The 17,310-nt window shown below is 57.1% G+C and overlaps 2 protein-coding genes across 2 annotated transcripts in view; both read left to right on the top strand.

Moving 5' to 3' along the window:
- LOC135305558 (zinc finger protein 883-like) overlaps window positions 1-17,310 on the top strand; it is a 176,520-nt gene that overhangs the window by 67,776 nt on the left and 91,434 nt on the right. The window lies entirely within an intron of this gene.
- Window positions 7,725-9,798, top strand: LOC135305972 (serine/threonine-protein kinase pim-1-like; the record flags this gene model as incomplete). The annotated part of the gene is made up of 5 exons (XM_064429549.1): window positions 7,725-7,742; window positions 8,027-8,077; window positions 8,282-8,648; window positions 9,297-9,473; window positions 9,722-9,798. Coding segments are annotated over exons 1-5 (690 nt in total), but the record flags the coding sequence as incomplete, so codon positions are not given.

Here is a 17,310-nt window from a genome sequence, read left to right as displayed (position 1 = left end):
TGCTCTTCTCAAGAACCTTTCATGGAGAGCAAGGTCAAGCTTGTGTCACAAGATTTGCCACCAGCTGCAGCTTCTCTTGGCTTTCCACACTGCACTGTGTGTGCAGCACGACTTTTGCAGCAAAGCAGGACAAATGTTTGGAGAACTTTACACGTCCTTTCTTTTGCTGGTGGGCTGCGCAATTGTGCCACTGGTGAAGTTTTCATTTTAACTGTTTGTACTGGTTTAGGGCAAATTTTGGGAGGAAACCTCCAAAAGGGTCCGTCTAGAAAGTAAGTTCAAGCAGCCCCTCCCCCTGCTAGTTCAGGAAAAGACTTCCCTGTTAGAGAACATTTTGGGCAGACACTGTAGCCTATGTGCACAGCCCTGCAGGCAAAACAATGGACATTCCGTGGATTTAGAAGCATGCTTGCAAACACTCTGTGTACGTGCCTGATAGCAGAAGCACACTGCCCTTGGGCAGCCAGCATGAGAATGTTTGCCAACTGCATCCAAGAGAAAAGGATGTGAAATGTTATAAATGAGAAGCTTGACTAGGCAAATATTCAAGCAGCAATCAATTTATTAATTAATATGGTAAAGTATGAGCAATACAGCGCTGGGTACAGTGGGGGAAATTTTCCCTCCAACTGCACGCCGATAGTTGGGGCTTACTTATTTACTTACCTTATTTATAGGGGTACTCATAAGCTTTCTCAGCAGTTTCTGTTCCAAATTTTTACATCACAATTCTATACAGTATTGTGATTTAGTTTTTCTAAGGATGTATCCCAGAAAGGAGTATCCCCATATGGTGGGGTCCAGCTTCCAAAAGAAGAAAGAAGTCTCCCAGCTGGTGAGGTCCAGAGTCCAGATGTGGGTCCACCTTTTAATTGCAAGGACTATAAATCTCATAACAGTGATGTCCAGCTTCCCTTGGTTGAAACTATCAGTCCTTGATAGAGTTGATGTTCATCTTCCTTTCTCAAGCTGCTTTTCACTGTTTTGTTAAGGCATTGAGATAAGCATGTTTCCTTTTGATATATTCTAAAGCTACAGTTTCAAAGATCCTTACTTTAAGCAATATTCTAAAATTATGCTTCAAAAGGTTATTATTGCAAAACTCTTTTTAGCTAGAAGCAGAAAGTTCCTGTCAAGCAGCAACATCCTTAAAGCTTTAATTTGAATGCTCCTAAATCAACTGAAGAGTTATAAAGGTTAATTGCGAACAAAGGATAGGTTCAAAGGCCTTCTTCCATGCTTTACTTCCTCAGTTATTTATTAGAATTGTCTTTGTAACTGTCCCATGGTCAGTTTCCACGTATATCCTGCCGGGGTCAGCTGTGAGTTGTCTCTGCCCCAGCACGGGAAAAGGTGGTTCTGGGCAGGCCGCGCTCTCGAAGAAGGAGTCTGGACTCTTGCTTTTGGTCTTCAGTTGCGTTTATTGTTTCTTATCTACAAAGTTTTTCTGTCTGTCTAGCCGAGGTCTGATCAGCAAGACAGCCAAGGGCACTCTCTCCCGCCCACGGGGCGGTTGTCTCTTTTATAATGAAAATTACGTATTAGATATTTATCTTTAATTTCCAATACTTTTCGCCCTTGTTGGCAAGTGCACTTTCTCTATGAACCAATCCACACATGCCAACATCATCCTGAACATGGATGCCAAGGAGAGGAAAGAAGAAGGACGGGGCACGCCCAAATTCCTCCATCTTGGGACTCCTGATCCATGCACAGAATTCTAGACCCCCCTGTACAACATATAAAACCCCCCTGTACAGTGCATTATAATTCAAATTTTATCAAGTGAATGTCATCCGCTCACCATTCAGGCCTGAAATTCTCTTATTTCCTCACATTCAGGTGTCATTTCTTGAAAAGGATCAAAGTCAAGCCACCAGGTACTTTTGGCAACATTCCAGGACCTCCGAGTCCCCCAACGGTTGTCTCGGTAGCTCTGGACATCCGGAGTGATGTACTGAGTTCCCACAATATCCCAATCACAGATACACAGGTTGCCTGCATGTACCTAACACGAAACATAGCTTTGTATTTCACAACATAAAAACTAGGTAAGAAAAAACAATGTTATTATTATAAATAGAAATGAATATAATAAATATATATGTAGTTAAATAATAACACAAAATAATTTGTTACAGAATAAAATAAAAGAAAAAATTACAGCAACATTTTTGCATGCTTTAGGATGTCAGTCCCAGGTGGGCCATGTCAGACATGGTGAGGCTGGGGTAAGGAGCAGGCTGTACAAACAGGGTCAGCCCAAAAGGGGCTTGTTCTTCGCCGTGCCCTTGAAGACAAGTGAAGGGAGACTAAGAGCTCCTGAGGGCTTTCTGTGTTTTAATCAGCCCCACGGTGGATTTGGGGCTGGGTCCAGGAGCCTCAGGCACTGAGAGAAGGATGAAGAAGCTGCTCAAGGAGTCAGCAGCAAAACTCCAAGTGCCTTGGAGCATGGCTGGGCCCCAGTGAGGGCAGGGAGTGCCAAAGGCTCCCCAGGGACTGCTGAGAGCAGATCCTTGAGGCCAGGAGTGCAGGGAGCCCAAGGCTCTGGGCAGGGAACTGCAATGCTGAGCAAGGCCTGGGCTGGCTGGGGGAAGCAGAAAGGCCAAGCCCTGAGCCCAGCCTGGGCCAGCAGGGCTTGTCCCTCACGGGTGGCTCGGGGCTCTCTGTGGGGCAGGGGGATGTGAGGGGCAGCAAGGACAAATGCCATCAACCTGCAGCCCCTGCCAGCCTGGCCAGGGAGGCCGAGGGAGAGCCAAAGTGCAGCCCCTGCCAGGAAAGTTCCTGCTGTGGGGCCTCCAGAGGCGCTGCCCGAGCCCAGGGCACAAAGGCCTGGGTGCCTGTGGCCCTGACAGCCCTGCCCAGCCCTTGGCCATCTGTCCTGCAGGCTGTGCCCCCTGTGCGTGCTGCTCCTGTGCCCTGGCCGGCTGCACTCGCCCCTCTCGCTGTGCCCCAGCATTTCTCAGCCAGCGTTTCTGTGCCCTCCCTGGGCTCCCTGCACCCAGCGCTGCCGGCTCCTGGCACACAGAGCCGGCCATGGCCCAGCCTCACACTGCCACACCTCGAGCACCACAATTTCACCCTGGCCGGGACTTTGCTTTCTCCTCAGCTCCAGCCTGAACCTTCCAAGCTGCACTTTGGGGAGGTTTCCTGCAATTCCCACTCCCAAGGAAAGCTCTGTCTCCTGCTGTTCATGAACAGAGAAGGGCTGGTGGGAGAAGTGCTGGTCAGAGGCTGTTTAGGGCACAGTCACAATGAAATTATTGACTTTTTAAATATTCTGTAAAAGAAGGAGGGGCATCAATAAATCTTCTACACTGGACTTTTGAGGGCAGACTTGGGCCTGTTGAGGATGCAGATTTGGGGAGTACCAAATCAGGTATTGATTTTTAAAAGATAAACAGCCCTTAAAAACAACTAGTTCCAGGAAGGATGGAAACACTTCAAAAAAGAAATCTTGAAGGGGCAAGAGTAGGCTGCCCCCTTTGTGCAGAAAGATGACCCAGAGGGGGAAATGACTGGCCTGGCTGGGCATGGAGTTTTTCAAGGAAAAGGGGGATTAAAAAGGGATTAAAAAGGATATTTCTAGGGATTAAAAAGAGGGTGCAGCACCTTCGGACATAGATGCAGGTAAATCAAGAAATGTTTAAGGATGTTGTTAGGTCATGCAGAAAGAAAATTAGAGAGGAAAAAGCTCAGTTAGGACTTAACTTGGATACTTCTGTGAAGGATAATTATTATGTTTTTATAGGTACATTAATGTCAAAAGGAGGGGTAAGGACAACCTGCATTTCTTACTGTGAGGGATATGATTACCAAAGATGAAGAATGGGCTGAGGTACTTCAGCCCTTCTTTGCCTCAGTTTTCAACAATAAGACAGGCCATCCTCAGGACAAGTGTTCTCCTGAGCTGGAAGATGGGCACAGGGAGCAGAACAGCCCCCTGGAATCCAGGAGGAAGCAGCTGGGGAGCTGCTGAGCCACTCAGGTGCTCACAGGTGTCTCTGGGATCAGATGGGATCCATCCTAGAGGGCTGATGGAGCTGGTGGATGATCTCCCCAAGCTGCTCTCCATCATTTACCATCAGTCCTGGATCAGCAGGGAGGTCCCAGAGGAGTGGAGGTGCCAATGTGAGCCCATCCCCAAGAAGGGCTGGAAGGAGGGTCTGGGGAACTCCAGGCCTGTCAGCCTTACCTGGGTGCCTGGCAAGGTTATGGAACAGATCACCTTGAGAGCCATCACAGGGCACCTACAGGATGGCTGAGGGATCAGAGCCAGCCAGTGTGGATTTCAGTATCTGCACTGATGATCTGGATGAGTCCAGCATCAGCAAATGTGCAGATGACACCAAGCTGGGTGTGAGTGTGGGTCTGCTGGAGGATAGGAGGGCTCTGCAGAGGGACCTGGACAGGCTGCATCCAGGGCCCAAATCCAGCAAGGTGAGGTTGAACAAGTCCCAGTGCCGGGTCCTGCACTTTGGCCACAACAACCCCTGCAGTGGAACAGGCTGGGGACAAAGTGGCTGGAGAGCAGCCAGGCACAAAGGGACCTGCAGGGACTGATGGACAGCAGGCTGGACATGAGGCAGCAGTGTGCCCAGGTGGCCAAGAAGGCCAATGGCTCCTGGCCTGGATCAGGAATGGTGTGGCCAGCAAGAGCAGGGCAGTGATTCTTCTCCAGTGCTCAGCACTGGTGAGGCCACACCTCGAGTGTCCAGTTCTGGGCCCCCAATTTAGGAAGGACATGGAGGGGCTGGAGCGTGTCCAGAGAAGGCCAAAAAGGCTGATGAGGGGTCTGGAGGAGAAGTTTGGTTGAAAGCACATGAGGGAGCGGTGGTTAACTGGACGATGCTCTGGGTAGACAAGGAAGTGTTAAGGGTGCAGGTTGGACTTGGTGATCTCAAATGTTTGTCACAATAAAGCGGAGTGGTTTCCCTGGTGTCCCCCAGCCCTTGCTGGCCCCAGGGGCTGATGGCATTTGTGCTCCCTCAGGTTCATGTCCCCACAGCAGCAGCATGGGGGTGCTCCCACCTGCTCTGTGCAATGCAAACAGGGGCTCCTGAGCCAGTGCTGCCGTGGCTGTGCCTGCAAGGATGCGGCACCTGTGTGAGCTGGGGGAGAGGCCGGGGCTGCAGAGGGGGGATGTTGTTGGCAGCTCCATGAGGACGCTCTGGGATGATGCCCTGGGCTGTGCAGTGCACTGGGGATAGATCAGCCCCTGCTCTGCTGCTCCTTCCCGTCTCCCCAGGGCCCTTGCAGAGCCCCAGCCATGCTGTTTGCCCCCAGCCTGCCCACGGCCAGCCTGGGGCTGCTTACCCTGGGGCTTTTCTGTGCTGAGCATTGGCCTGGCCGTGTTCTTGAGAGAGCCTGGGCAAGGAGCCTGGAGCCCCCAGGGCCTGGCCTGAGGCGTCAGCGCTGCCCCAGCAGTGCCCATGGCCTGTCCCTGCTGCAGCCCTGGCACTGCCACCCCCAGGACTGTGCCCGGCCCTGAGAGCACTCAGGCCCTGCAGCAACACCAGGGCCACCAGGGCAGCGGGGCAGGGCCACGGCAGCAGCACTGCCAACACCAAGTGCTGCTGCTGCTGCTGCTGGGCACAGCTGCTGTGTCAGCACTGATCTGCCCCCAGCTCTGCACACAGACATTGCTGCTGCAGCTGCAGAGATAGCAAGAATAGAGGGATCTCTGGAGAAAACTCTGCTGGGAGATCCTTTAGTTCTTTTAATGTCACTGAGAACACTGCTCCTCATTGTCACAGTCTGTGGCCACAGGGAAGGTGGAGAGAAACAAAGTCAGAAATGGCAGAAACAATCATCTAGCTTTAGGGAGAATATTAAAAAAAAAAAAAGACAGGGAAATCAAAGAACCAAACCAACAGAACTATCAAAAATTAATTTTGTTACAAGTGATTTGCAGAAATTGGCAATCAGTTTAATGCTTCCTAAGATGTCCAGTCATCAGTCTCCACACTGCAGCCTTGAGCTCCTGGTTCCTCAGGCTGTAGATGAGGGGATTCAGGGCTGGAGGCACCACCGAATACAGAACTGACACCAACAGATCCAGGGAAGGGGAGGAAATGGAGGAGGGTTTCAGGCAGGCAAATACTGCAGTTCTGAGAAATGCATTTCTCCTGCATTTTTCCTTTTCAGATTCTTTCAGTCATCTCCTGAGAGGTGCAGATTGTTCTGGGGCTTTTCATGAACTGATTGTACTCTTGATTTAGATGGAGATTTTAGAATTGATTTCAGATGTAGAAGAATCTGAAGTGAGCACAGAAACAAACTCCCTCTGTCAGCCCATTTTCATCTTCTAGATCACTTTCAAGATGTCCTTGGGGGTGTTGGAATGATGATCACACAGCTCTCCACTTCTGGCTGCAGGCTCTGCAGATTGTTTCTCTGCATTCAGTCAGGCTTGCATTCCCCAGGAGTTCTTGGTACCCTGTCATGTTTTCTTAGGGTAGAACAGTAACAATGAAAACCTTACCAATGGCACAACTGCCCAGCCCACAAGGAAAAGAAAAGAACAAGCTGCAAAATTCTTCAAATATTTGTCCTGCTTTGCTGCAAGTGTGCTGCACACACAGTGTGGAAAGCTGCAGTTGGTGGCAACCTTGTGATAGAAGCTGCACCTCGTTCTTCAGGAAAGGTTCATGGAAAAAGCAAACAGGACTGAGGAGAAGATTCTGGAAAAACTGAAAGAGCTTTTAAGAAATTAAATGAAAATTGAAACAATTCAAGACGTTTTTCTCTATTTATTTTTATGCTCCCCTTTTCCATCTTGCACTAGTTGTCCATCCCATTAATTCCAAACAGATCTCACCTCTAAGATCCATGAGTTGGCAAGTTTTAGACATTTTAAGATACCATGACCTGCACACAGTTTGGCTTCCCCTGTTTTTCTTGGAAAGCAATGTTGGAGAGGTAAGTGCAGTGCTTGGGTCAGGTACAAATTCTGCAATCAGGGAACACGCTCTGAGAGTGTTTGACCCTCAGCAGGGACAATGCACAGCAGGGACCGAGGGGATTCCTGAGGCACTGTGCAGGAGTCCAGACTCTGGCTCTTGGCTGAACTCGGCAAAGGTCCCGTGTTTGGACAGGCTCAGGGGCTGCCCTCGGGGAACGTGGGGCTCGGGGCAGGGGCGAGCGGGCAACGGACAAACGGACACGGGGACAAACGGCCCCGGAGCTTCAGTTGCAGCAGCGGCGGCAGCAGCATCGGCAGCGGCAGTAGCAGCGGCAGCAGCAGCAGCGAGACAAAAACCTTTAGATTCCCTTCTCCTCTCCCTCTCCCTCTGCCGCTTCCCCGCACCTCTCCCGCTCTCCCTTCCCCGGTCTCCCCTCCTCTCCCCGCCTCCCTCTCCCCGTGCCCGGCCGGGCCATGCCCCCGGCCCGCCCCCGGCCCCGGGCGGGGCTGCCCCGTGCCCGCCCCCGGCCGTCCCACCGAGGTCTGGTCCCAGCCCGGCTCTGGCCGTGCTGGCGGTGGCGCTGCTGGGCGGGGATCAGTGCCTGGGGCGGCATCGCCGGCTTTTGGCTCCGCCTGGCCCGAGCCCAGCCCCGGCCCCGGCCCCGGCCCCGGCTCCTCCCGGGGCCCACGGAGGACACACGCGGCGCAGCCGCTCCCGCCGCCTCCGCTGCGGCTTGCCCGGCCCCTGCTCCGCCGCTCGGCAGCGCGGCCCCCGGCCCCGAGCCGCCGCTGTCCCGTTGCAGGGAGCGAACGCCGGGGGATGGCCGGGCCGGGGCGGGTGAGGGGCGCTCGGGGGCCGTTGCTGGCCCTGGGCCGAGCGCTGACAGCCGCGTCCCGCCCGCAGGGAAGGCGCAGGAGTCCCTGCAGGAGCGGTACCGGCTGGGTTCCCTGCTGGGGTGCGGCGGATTCGGCAGCGTCTTCGCAGCAACGCGTCTCTCGGACGGCGCCCCGGTGAGCGGCGGGGCCGGCGGCGGGCGGAGGAGGAGGGGGCGCAGGAGGAGGAGGATGGGGCTGGGCAGGGGCGGGCGTTGAGCTGAGCCCGCTGCTCCCCTTGGCTTGCAGGTGGCCATCAAAAGGGTGCCTCGGAACCGCATCTGGCACTGGAGCGAGCTGGTGAGTGAGCCAGGACAGCGGGAGAAGCCGGGCCGTGCCGGGCGGGGATGAGCCGAGCCCCGGCAGGGTGGGAGCCGCCAGGACGTCTCCAGGGGGAGCGGGCGTGGGGCCAGCGCAGGGCGCAGAGTATCCCGGGCTGGCTGAGGGGTTGCCCAGCCCTGGCCCAGCATCGGCCCCACTGACGGCATCGTGCTCCTCCCGCAGCCCGACGGCACCAGCGCTCCCCTGGAGGTTGTGCTGCAGGACAAGGTGTCCACAGGCTTTCCCGGTGTCGTCCAGCTGCTGGAGTGGCTTGAGCTGCCCAGCGACATTGTGATGGTGCTGGAGCGGCCAGAGCAGTCTCAGGACCTCCTGCATTTCATTCGGGCACGGGGGTTCCTGCGCGAGGAGGTGGCGCGGCAGCTGTTCCGGCAGGTGCTGGAGGCCGTGCGGCACTGCACCAGCTGCGGGGTCCTGCACCGCGATATCAAGCCAGAAAACATCCTGGTTGACCTGGCCACCGGGCAGGCCAAATTGATTGACTTTGGCTGTGGCACCTACCTGCAAGAGACAGCCTACACTCACTTTGCAGGTGAGCCTACACAGGGCTGTGCTCCTGCTCCTGGCATCTCACGGCCCAAGATCTCACAGCCCAAGCTGGGTGTGGCAGCGGGGATTCTCCCTTTTGCTGCCACTCATGGGACTGAATCTGCAGCTGAGTTGCTTTAGAGCAGGGCTGGGTGGGGAGCCATCTTCCAGCCCTGCTGGCAGCCTTTGCCCACCACTGTGCCCAGGACTGGGGCTGGGCTGGTGCAGCCAGCGTGACAAAAACAGCCGTGGGTGGGGGTAGCAGAGAGGGAGGTCAGAACCTGTGCCCCAGCCGGTTTGGTGTGCAGGCAAGAGGAAGGGCTTGGACTGCTCCACTTGCCCTGTTTGTCTTGCCTTTATAATATGTTTGGGGCAGTGCAGGCAGGGAGAATGAGGGCATGGTTTTTCCCCAGCACGCAGTGGGTATTTCCTTTGCATGTCATGGTCAGGCCTAGCCAGGGCTTCCACTGTCCCCTTCACACACCAGTGGCTTCTTTTGCAATCCCAAGTTTGTACACCAGTCCCAGATGCTGGTGAGAGGACAGTGGTCACCCTGTGTGCCACTGATGCAGACCCCACACGCCCAGGGATGCTGGGGCCAGGCTCTGGGAGCAGCAGCATCCCCCTGATGAACTCCATCTGTATTCCACAGGAACACCATCATACAGCCCCCCGGAATGGACCCGCTTTGGCTGGTACCATGGCGAGCCAGCTACCATCTGGTCCCTTGGCATCCTGCTGCACGAGATGGTCTGCGGGAAGATGCCTTTCAGGAGGGGCTGGAACTTCAGCTGGGGCCAGCTCTCACTGCCACAACGGCTCTCTCCAGGTGAATCCTCTTCTCTGGGCACGGGGGGAATACCAGTGCTGGGAGACAGCAGCGGGCTCGGGAGCATCCCGCTCTGGCAGCTGCTGAGGAGGTGGCACATGTCCTGCTCTCCCCCAAAACCAAGAATTGATGGGAAAGTTCAGGCCCAGCTCTGAGCACATCCAGCATGGCCTGGGCATGGGAATAGTGGGGCAAAGCAGACAGGAGCCTTCTCCAGCTGACGGGCAGTTTCTGGTTTCTCTCCCCAGAGTGCCAAAATCTGATTGGGTGGTGTTTATCCATGCACCCCTTGGCCAGACCCTCATTAGAAGAGGTGTTCTGTCATCCTTGGATGCAGGATATTCATCTGCCCTAGAAGAAGGGAGAGAGCCACAGGCACATTGTGCTGCAGGGCCCTGGTAAGTTACAGCTGCACACATGCCTTGGCAATGAGAAGCAAAGAAACCCAGCCTGTGTCACTGCACCAGGGTCATGGGATGGGAACACGCAGCCCTTGTGCTGGAGCTGAGCTGCTCTGCCCAGCCCTGGTGGCCACCATCCAAGCTGATTTTGCTTGTCCTGGTTCCCTGACAGCTGGGGCCCTGGACAGAACCCTGACAGCCTGGTCTGAGCCCAGGGAAGGAGAAGGAGCCCCCAGAGAAGCTGTACCAGGTGGGGCTGCTGCTGCTGGGGACAGCAAGGATTACATCAAGGATGACAGCCTCTTCCTGGACCTGGCCACTGGTAAGCTGATGGACTTCAATTCTGGCACCTTCTTCAAAGCCTGGCTGCACAGCAAATTTACAGATGAGTCCACATGCAGGGGCATGCTCCCAGATTTGGGCATTGCACAGCCTGGCCTCAAAATAAAAGTTCCCACCCCACTCATTGCTGGGATGGATGCAACTGATCCTTCAGTCAGCTGTCCAGCTGCTTTTGGCAGGGCTGGGGGCATGGGCTGGGGTGGGTATGAAATGGGAGTGGGCTCCTGGCCCTGCCAACAGCCCCCAGCACCCACCGTGCCCCAGGCTGGGGCAGCCAGCCCGACACAAACAAACCCCCATGGTGGGAGCAGAGGTGGGACTCCCAAATCTGTGCAGGGGCTGCTTTGCTGTGCAGGCAAGGAAGGGCTTGGGCTGCTCCACTGCCCTTGTTTGCTTTGGGATCACGGTTATTGTGGGGGGCAGTGCAGGGGGAAGGGAGAAAACCTGGGCGTTGGTTACACATGGCTGGGTTTTTCCCTGGCATTCAGGGCTTGGGCCTTCCTCAATCCCCTCACAGAGATATGATTTTTACCTTTGTTCTTTTTTTCCCTTTTTGTCTGTAATCTATTTTCAACAATTTGTTGTTTGTTCTTCTAGAGGAAGCATTCTGGTTGGTCCACTCTGGATCAGGAAGTTCTTGGGAGCAGCTGTGGCATGGATGGGCCGTGCCCTTGGAGCAGGCTGAGGACATCGTTTGGGACCAGCTTTTTTTCCAGCCATGGATGGCATGAGGTGGGTCCCCGTCTGCTTGGCAGGGTGGGCTCAGAGCTTTTGGGAGATGGCAGCAAGCACAGGAGCATCCTGCTCTGGGCAGCTGCTGAGCAGGTGGATGTGCCATGGCTGGCTGCAGGCTGGGCACATGTCCTGCCCTCCTGCCCTGCTCCCAAAGGCAGCACTGATGGGCAGCTCTGGGCACAGCCAGCATGGCCTGGGCACTGCGGGCAGCTGGGACAAGGGGACAGGAGCCTTCAGCTGACGGGCAGTTTCTGCTTTCTCTCCTTGCAGCCGGACTCTGTGGATGCTGAGGCTGCTCTGGGCTCTGCCAGGGCTCTGCTGGAGCTCAGCACCGGGCCGGAATCAGCCAAAGAAGAAATGGTGTCACCTGCAGCACAGACTTGCTTGAGCATTTTGGCAACACAGCTCAAGTTTGCAGAGTGACACCTCCCAAAAATTAAACTTGTTCAATATCTTCTGAAATCAAATCAATCTGGGATGACTCCAAATTACATTTTTCAGCTTGCTCAAGCAGTAGCTCAGCCCTTCTCTGAACAGTTCTCTCCCCCACCTGCCTTTTACTTCTCAACTGCTCCCTTTTTTCCCCCAGTGAATTCCCAGCCCGTTGCTGTCTCCATCACTTGCTGGCCTTCCTTGTTGCCCCTGACCACAAGGAGGGCTGAGCCCCAGGTTTAGGTACTCATGCTGTCACTGGCTGAGGAGCAGCAATGTTTCAGAGGTCCAGTGGCATTTTAGTGTCATTCAGAACCACTCTCCAGCCCTCAGCTCTCCTCACTGCTGAGTTCCCACTCCCTTCATCCTTGCAGCAGGATGAGCTCTGTGAATCCCCTTGAGCCTCCCCACTCTTCCCAGCCCACGCACACACCTCAGTGAGGCTGAAGCTGAAGCTTCTCTGTCTCCTCTGGCACTCCAGTCCAGTCCCCTGTGTGGGGAGCCCCAGTCCCAGAGCACAGCACACAGCAGTGCAGTCCGGGCTGGAGCAGCTGCCCTGCAGCCCTGGCTTGGCTGTTTGTGGCAGCTGAATGCTCCCTGTTTCCAGCTGTCCCTGCAGGATGGCCCCAGGGCAGAGCCCAGCCGGGCTCCCACTGCAGCCCCTGGAGCTTGGGGCAGACAGTGCTCCCAGAGCTGAGGTTGATGGGGAGCACCCGGAGCTGTGCCTTGCACTCTGTTGCTGTGTGTCACAGCGCAGGCTGGCTTGTACTGTGTGACGGTACCAGCCCCTGGTGTGACTGACAGGGCCTCGCCCAGTCACATCTCTCCCAAGGCTGCAGCATTTCACTGCCCAGAATCTGAAGGGGCGTAGAGATCAGACCCATGACATTTTCCAGACTGGGTTTTTCAAAGGCTCTTTTAATGAAGGGCTTGAGAATAAGCGCTCTCTGTTTGCAGAGATGAAAATCAGGGTGAGTGGTCTCTTTGTATCCAACCCACTGCCACCCCCGGGCCAACGTTAGAGCCACCCAGTCCCTCACCCACCCGCCTTGTGCCTTCCCACTGCCTTGTCCTGTCAGGGCTTCTGCTGCCCCTCATCCCTTCATGGCCTCATCCCCTCAGGGTCTCCCCCAGCCCGACCAAGCTGCCCGGCAGCAGCGCCACAGCCCTCCAGGAGCTCCAGAGGAGCCCCATCAAGAGGCACCTGGGAGCCCTCAGCAATGCAGCCAGCAGCACACAGGCAGGAGGACACGGATGGCGGTTCCTGCCTGGGACAGGGCTTGTGGCCATCTCCAGGTACCGGTCTCACAGGGATCCCTGCAGCTCCGGCCTCTGCCCACCTGCTCTGTTGGCAGCACAAAGGCTTCAGCAGACCCACCAAAGGCCAAGGAGCTTCTGGCCATTTTATCTGCAACACTGCACGCCTGGGCAGCTTGTTGAGCCCAGACACCCTTTTCCCCCTCTTCCCTATGCCCTGCAGACCCTGGGCAGCAAAAGAAAGCTCCTGGGAGTCTGTTTATTACAACACATCCTATATTCATATACTAAAGGAAAAAACAAGAAGAAGAAAAGAATAATCTCAAAGAAATGGAAAATTCCTGCTGGCTCAGGTGAGCCCAGCAGACAGAGCCTCTGGGATCAGCTCTCTGCAGAGCTCCAGCAGCACAGCCAGCCGAGCCCTGACAGACGAGGCCGTGTCCTCCATGCCCTGCGGAATTGATTTTGCAGCCTCTGGAAGACGGAATATCGCCCACTCTGTAGTGCCCGGAGGACATACAATGTTTGAAGTGCTGCATCAGACACGGCACTGCTGATGTCCTCTGTCAGGTGTTCAAGGGCTGAAAGAGAGAGAAACAGAGCAATGGTCAGATCCTAGATCTGCAGGGACCTGAGGAGAGCCCCCTGCTAGGGCCATCCCAGCCCGCTCTAGCCATGGCCAGGAGGGAGCAGGGAGCAATGGGATCAGCCCGAAACTGCTGGCCACGAATGCCCCAATGGCCCTGAAATGTCTGTGTGTTCTGCCCACGCTGCCCCTCGTCCGCACAAGGAGCAGAGCCCTCGGCAGCCGGGGCAGGGCTCACAGCTGCCCCCGCCAGCCCCCACTGCCAGCCCGCTGCCCTCACTCACCGCTGCAGATGAGCTGGAGCTCTTCCCTCTTCCCCCTCAGGTGCCGCCCGGCCATGCCTGGGAACACAGAGCCTGTCACGGCGCCAGCGGCACAGCTCCCTGCCAGCGGCGCTGCCGGCGCTGCGGCCACACGCCCTGCTGGCCCGGCAGGGCTCAGCCCGGGCCACGCCGCACGCTGCCGCCCGAGGGCACGGCTGCCAGAGGGCAGCAGCAGTGCCTGGGCCAGGCGGGGCTCCACGGTGTCGGGCCTGGACGGCACTGCCGGGGCAGCAGGCAGGGCTGGGCCCGAGCTGTGGCGGGGCGAGGAGGGAGCAGATAAAATGGCCATGGGCTCGTGGCTCACCCATGAACCTGATGGCCGCCTCTCGCAGGGACTCCTGTGGGTTCCGCAGGTACGGCAGGGCCCGGCGCAGGTGCTCGGCCGCTTGGCTCGTGTCCTCTGCCAGCTGCAGAGAGCGGCAGCAGGGAAGGCTTGGCGCGGGCTCAGCCCCTCAGCCAGGCGCTCCCTGCGCCCAGCCCCGGCCTCCCCTGCCCACACAGCCCTGAGGCGCGGCCAGCAGCCGCTGGCGCCGGGCTCTGGAGGGGGCAGAGGGCCGGCTGCTGCCCGGGGAGCTGCACTGCCATCCCATCCCGCAGCCCCGCCGGGCCGGGGCTCCATCGGCCCCCGGCTCGGGCCCACAGGAGCCTGGAGAAGAGCCCGCGCGGCCTCTGGGTGCAGCAGCGGGCAGGGGCACAGCTGCCAGCGCCGCACACTGAGCACCGCGCTCAGGGGCCTTCTCCAGGCTGAGGCTGGGGCTTCCAGCCCGTCCTTACCAGGCACTCAGTGAACTTCCACAGCTTCTTGTCCTTCACCAGTTTTTCAAGATCGCTTCTCTTCAGGAACTCCACCACACAAAGCAGCGTTTCCAGAGAGGCCTGGGGAGCAGCAGAGACGCGGAGATGGCCCCACAGCCCAGGGTGCAGGACCCGCGTCCCTGTGCCAAGGCCTGGAGGAGGCTGCAGCCTGTCAGGCGCCAGGGCAGGAGGCAGCCGAGCCCCCTGCCAGGGGGACAGCAGCAGCCCACGAGTCCGCACCTCTGCCACACGCTGATTCTCATTGTGGCAGTGGAAGAAGAGTGGCAGCAGGCTCTGGCGCAGGTGTGTCTTCAGGGCCTTTTTTTCCTTTTCCTGTGGAAGAGTCACCAATGTTTGGAAGAGCAGTATGGAGAGCAGCTGCACCTGGCTATTCTCCTGTATCAAAGGAAGAAAAAAAGACCTCAGCATCAGCTGCACAGGGCTCAGCTTGGCGCAGCCTGCAAATCCACAGGGCACAAAGTGTCCGGGCAGCACCCAGTGGCCGTGGCTGGGGGCAGCAAGCCTTACATGGTCAAAGAGTGGCAGGAGCGCCTCAACCAGCTGCAGTGCCATGGGGCTGGGTATCAGCATGTCATTGTCCAAGATGATAAAGCTGAGTAACATGACTGTCATGCTGACTATCTCTCCATCTGCGTCCCACAGGAGCTCCACAAGACTTTCAGTCAGGCTCCACATTTTTTTGCTCTATGCGGAACACAAGTTTGTGAATCACCATCCATCCTGCTGCCACAGGGCTCAGAGGCTAAAGGTCTGTCCCGAAGCACTCAGGCAGCTGAACCGGGAGGCAAGAGAGCTGGGAGCATCTGCCCCAGTTCCCAGAGCCCAGCCAAGCCCAAGAGATGTATTTTCTAGCTCAGCCTCAGGCGCTCCCCCTTTCTCACCATTGAGGGATCGTCAATGATCTCAAAAAGGACCCTGAGTGCCAGGCGACGCCTCTCCCTGCACTCGCTCCGCAGCTGCCTTGACAAGATTTGCTGGAGTCTGTTAGCACCATGTTCACTCAAGTCCAGCAACTCGAGGACCTGAAAGGCACAGGGCAGTGTCAGGGGACCCGGCCGGCAGGAGCCCAGAACCGCACAGGGCTGGGTCCAGGCAGCAGCACAGGGCGTGGGCAGCTGTGGCTACGAGAGGGCAGAGAGCTGGGAGGCAGCTCAGCGAGGCAGCACTGGCCATCAGGCTCACCTCCGCAAGGAACGCCAGGGCAGGCAGCTCCCAGCGTGGCTCCTGGGTGCTGAGCAGCCGGAGCAGGTAGCGAATGATCTGGGAACGCAAGGGGATGGAGACACAGGACATCTCCCTGGCAGGAGAAAAAGTAACCAAGACTGTGGGCTGGGGGATAGACCTCTGCCAGGACTGACTCACAGAGGTCTGGTCTTTCCCCAGCATCCTGCACGGGGCCCTGGGCTATTTGGGAGGTGGCTCCTTATGGGCACCCTCCTCTCCCAGCCTTTTCCACTCTGCTTGGCTGTCCCTCAGTGACAAGGCCCTGTGGTTCATGACCACAGGGACTGTGTGGGGCTCCCTGGGCACAGCGCACAAATGTCAGAGGCAGCGGGGAGAAGGGGGTCTCACCTGGCCAGCAGACCCACGGCATAGTGGTGGGTGTCAGCACACAGCAGCGTGTCCCAGCCACACTTGCGTTCCATTGCCACCACCACATCCTCGTGCTGCATTCGGCAGAGCAGGGACATCAGGGTCCGCACTGCAAACCTGCGTGCAGAGCAAAGCCCAGGTCACGCTGGAGCACTGGCTCCTGCCCAGGGATGTGGCAGGGACAGGAGGAGTGGGATGGAGAACCTGTTGGGGCTGATGGCAAGGCCGTATTGCTGCTGGCATCCCTTCCAGAAGGTATCGACCTTCTCTGGCATATCCAGAGTGCTGAAGAGCACTTGGAAGAGCAGATGCACAAAGAGGCGGGGGAAATACACCATCACAATACGTGGGATACAGGGCACCTGGAGGATCTTCCACATCACCACAGTTGCCTGCAAAGCCCCCCAAGACAGCGCTCAGTGCCGAGGTGTCCGTGTGGCAGGGCCTGAGCAGGGGAGGGAGAGGCCCGGAGAGAGGCAGGGGGAGCACCGGGCCTGGTGCCCCTGAAGCTGCCCCAAGGCCAGGTTTCAGCCCAGCGCCTGAGGCAGGGAGATGCAGTGGGGGAAGGAGGATGGAGAGCTGCTGGAGAGGCGGCTTTGGGGCCAGCAAAGGCCAGTTGCAGAAACTCACAGCCAGGACAAAGACACCCGTTTTGTCCCCATCCGAGGTGCACGTGCTGTGCTCGGGCCATCTCCTCAGCACATCCAGGAGTATCAGCAGCGCAGGCTCCGCAGTCCTGGACGAGCACATGATGCTGTTCCACATGGTCAACGCAGCTCTGTGGGGTTAGAGCTCTGTCTCAGGGGGGTCTCAGACACAGCACCATGGCTTGGGCAGCAGTGGGGACCTGAACTGGCTGCCAGCTCTGCCTCTGCCCACTGTCCCTGGCCAGCAGCAGCCAGGCAGCCCAGCCCTGTGGGGACAGGCCCCTGAGGGGCAGCGAGGGGGCATGGCAGCAGGCTCAGGGACTGACGTGCCAGGGTGGCAAAGGGAGCAGCCAGAGAGCCCTCGAAGTCTCTGTTGGTCAGACACCTGGGAGAGGCTGTACAGGCTGATGGGCTGGGGAGCCCTGAGCCCTCTGGGCAGGTGGGCCCATACCTGTCACAGGATGGGGCCACACGCAGGAGCGTCATGACTACATCAGCTGGCTGTGCTTTGGTGAGATACAGCAGGGTCCTGTTCAGCCGGTGCTCTACAAACTGATTGGCCATGAGCCACTGGTGGATGTACCTCACCATGGCGGGCACCTGGAGAAGGCACAGGGAGACTTGGAAAGCTGCCAGAGGGAGGAATGTTGCCAGCTTCCCCAGGGAAGTGCTTCCCTTTCCACCACACTGCCATGGTCTCAAAGG

The sequence above is a fragment of the Passer domesticus genome, chromosome 8 (assembly GCF_036417665.1).
Source record: "Passer domesticus isolate bPasDom1 chromosome 8, bPasDom1.hap1, whole genome shotgun sequence".
NCBI classification, from domain to species: domain Eukaryota; kingdom Metazoa; phylum Chordata; class Aves; order Passeriformes; family Passeridae; genus Passer; species Passer domesticus.
This window is presented reverse-complemented; position numbering and strand designations above follow the sequence as displayed.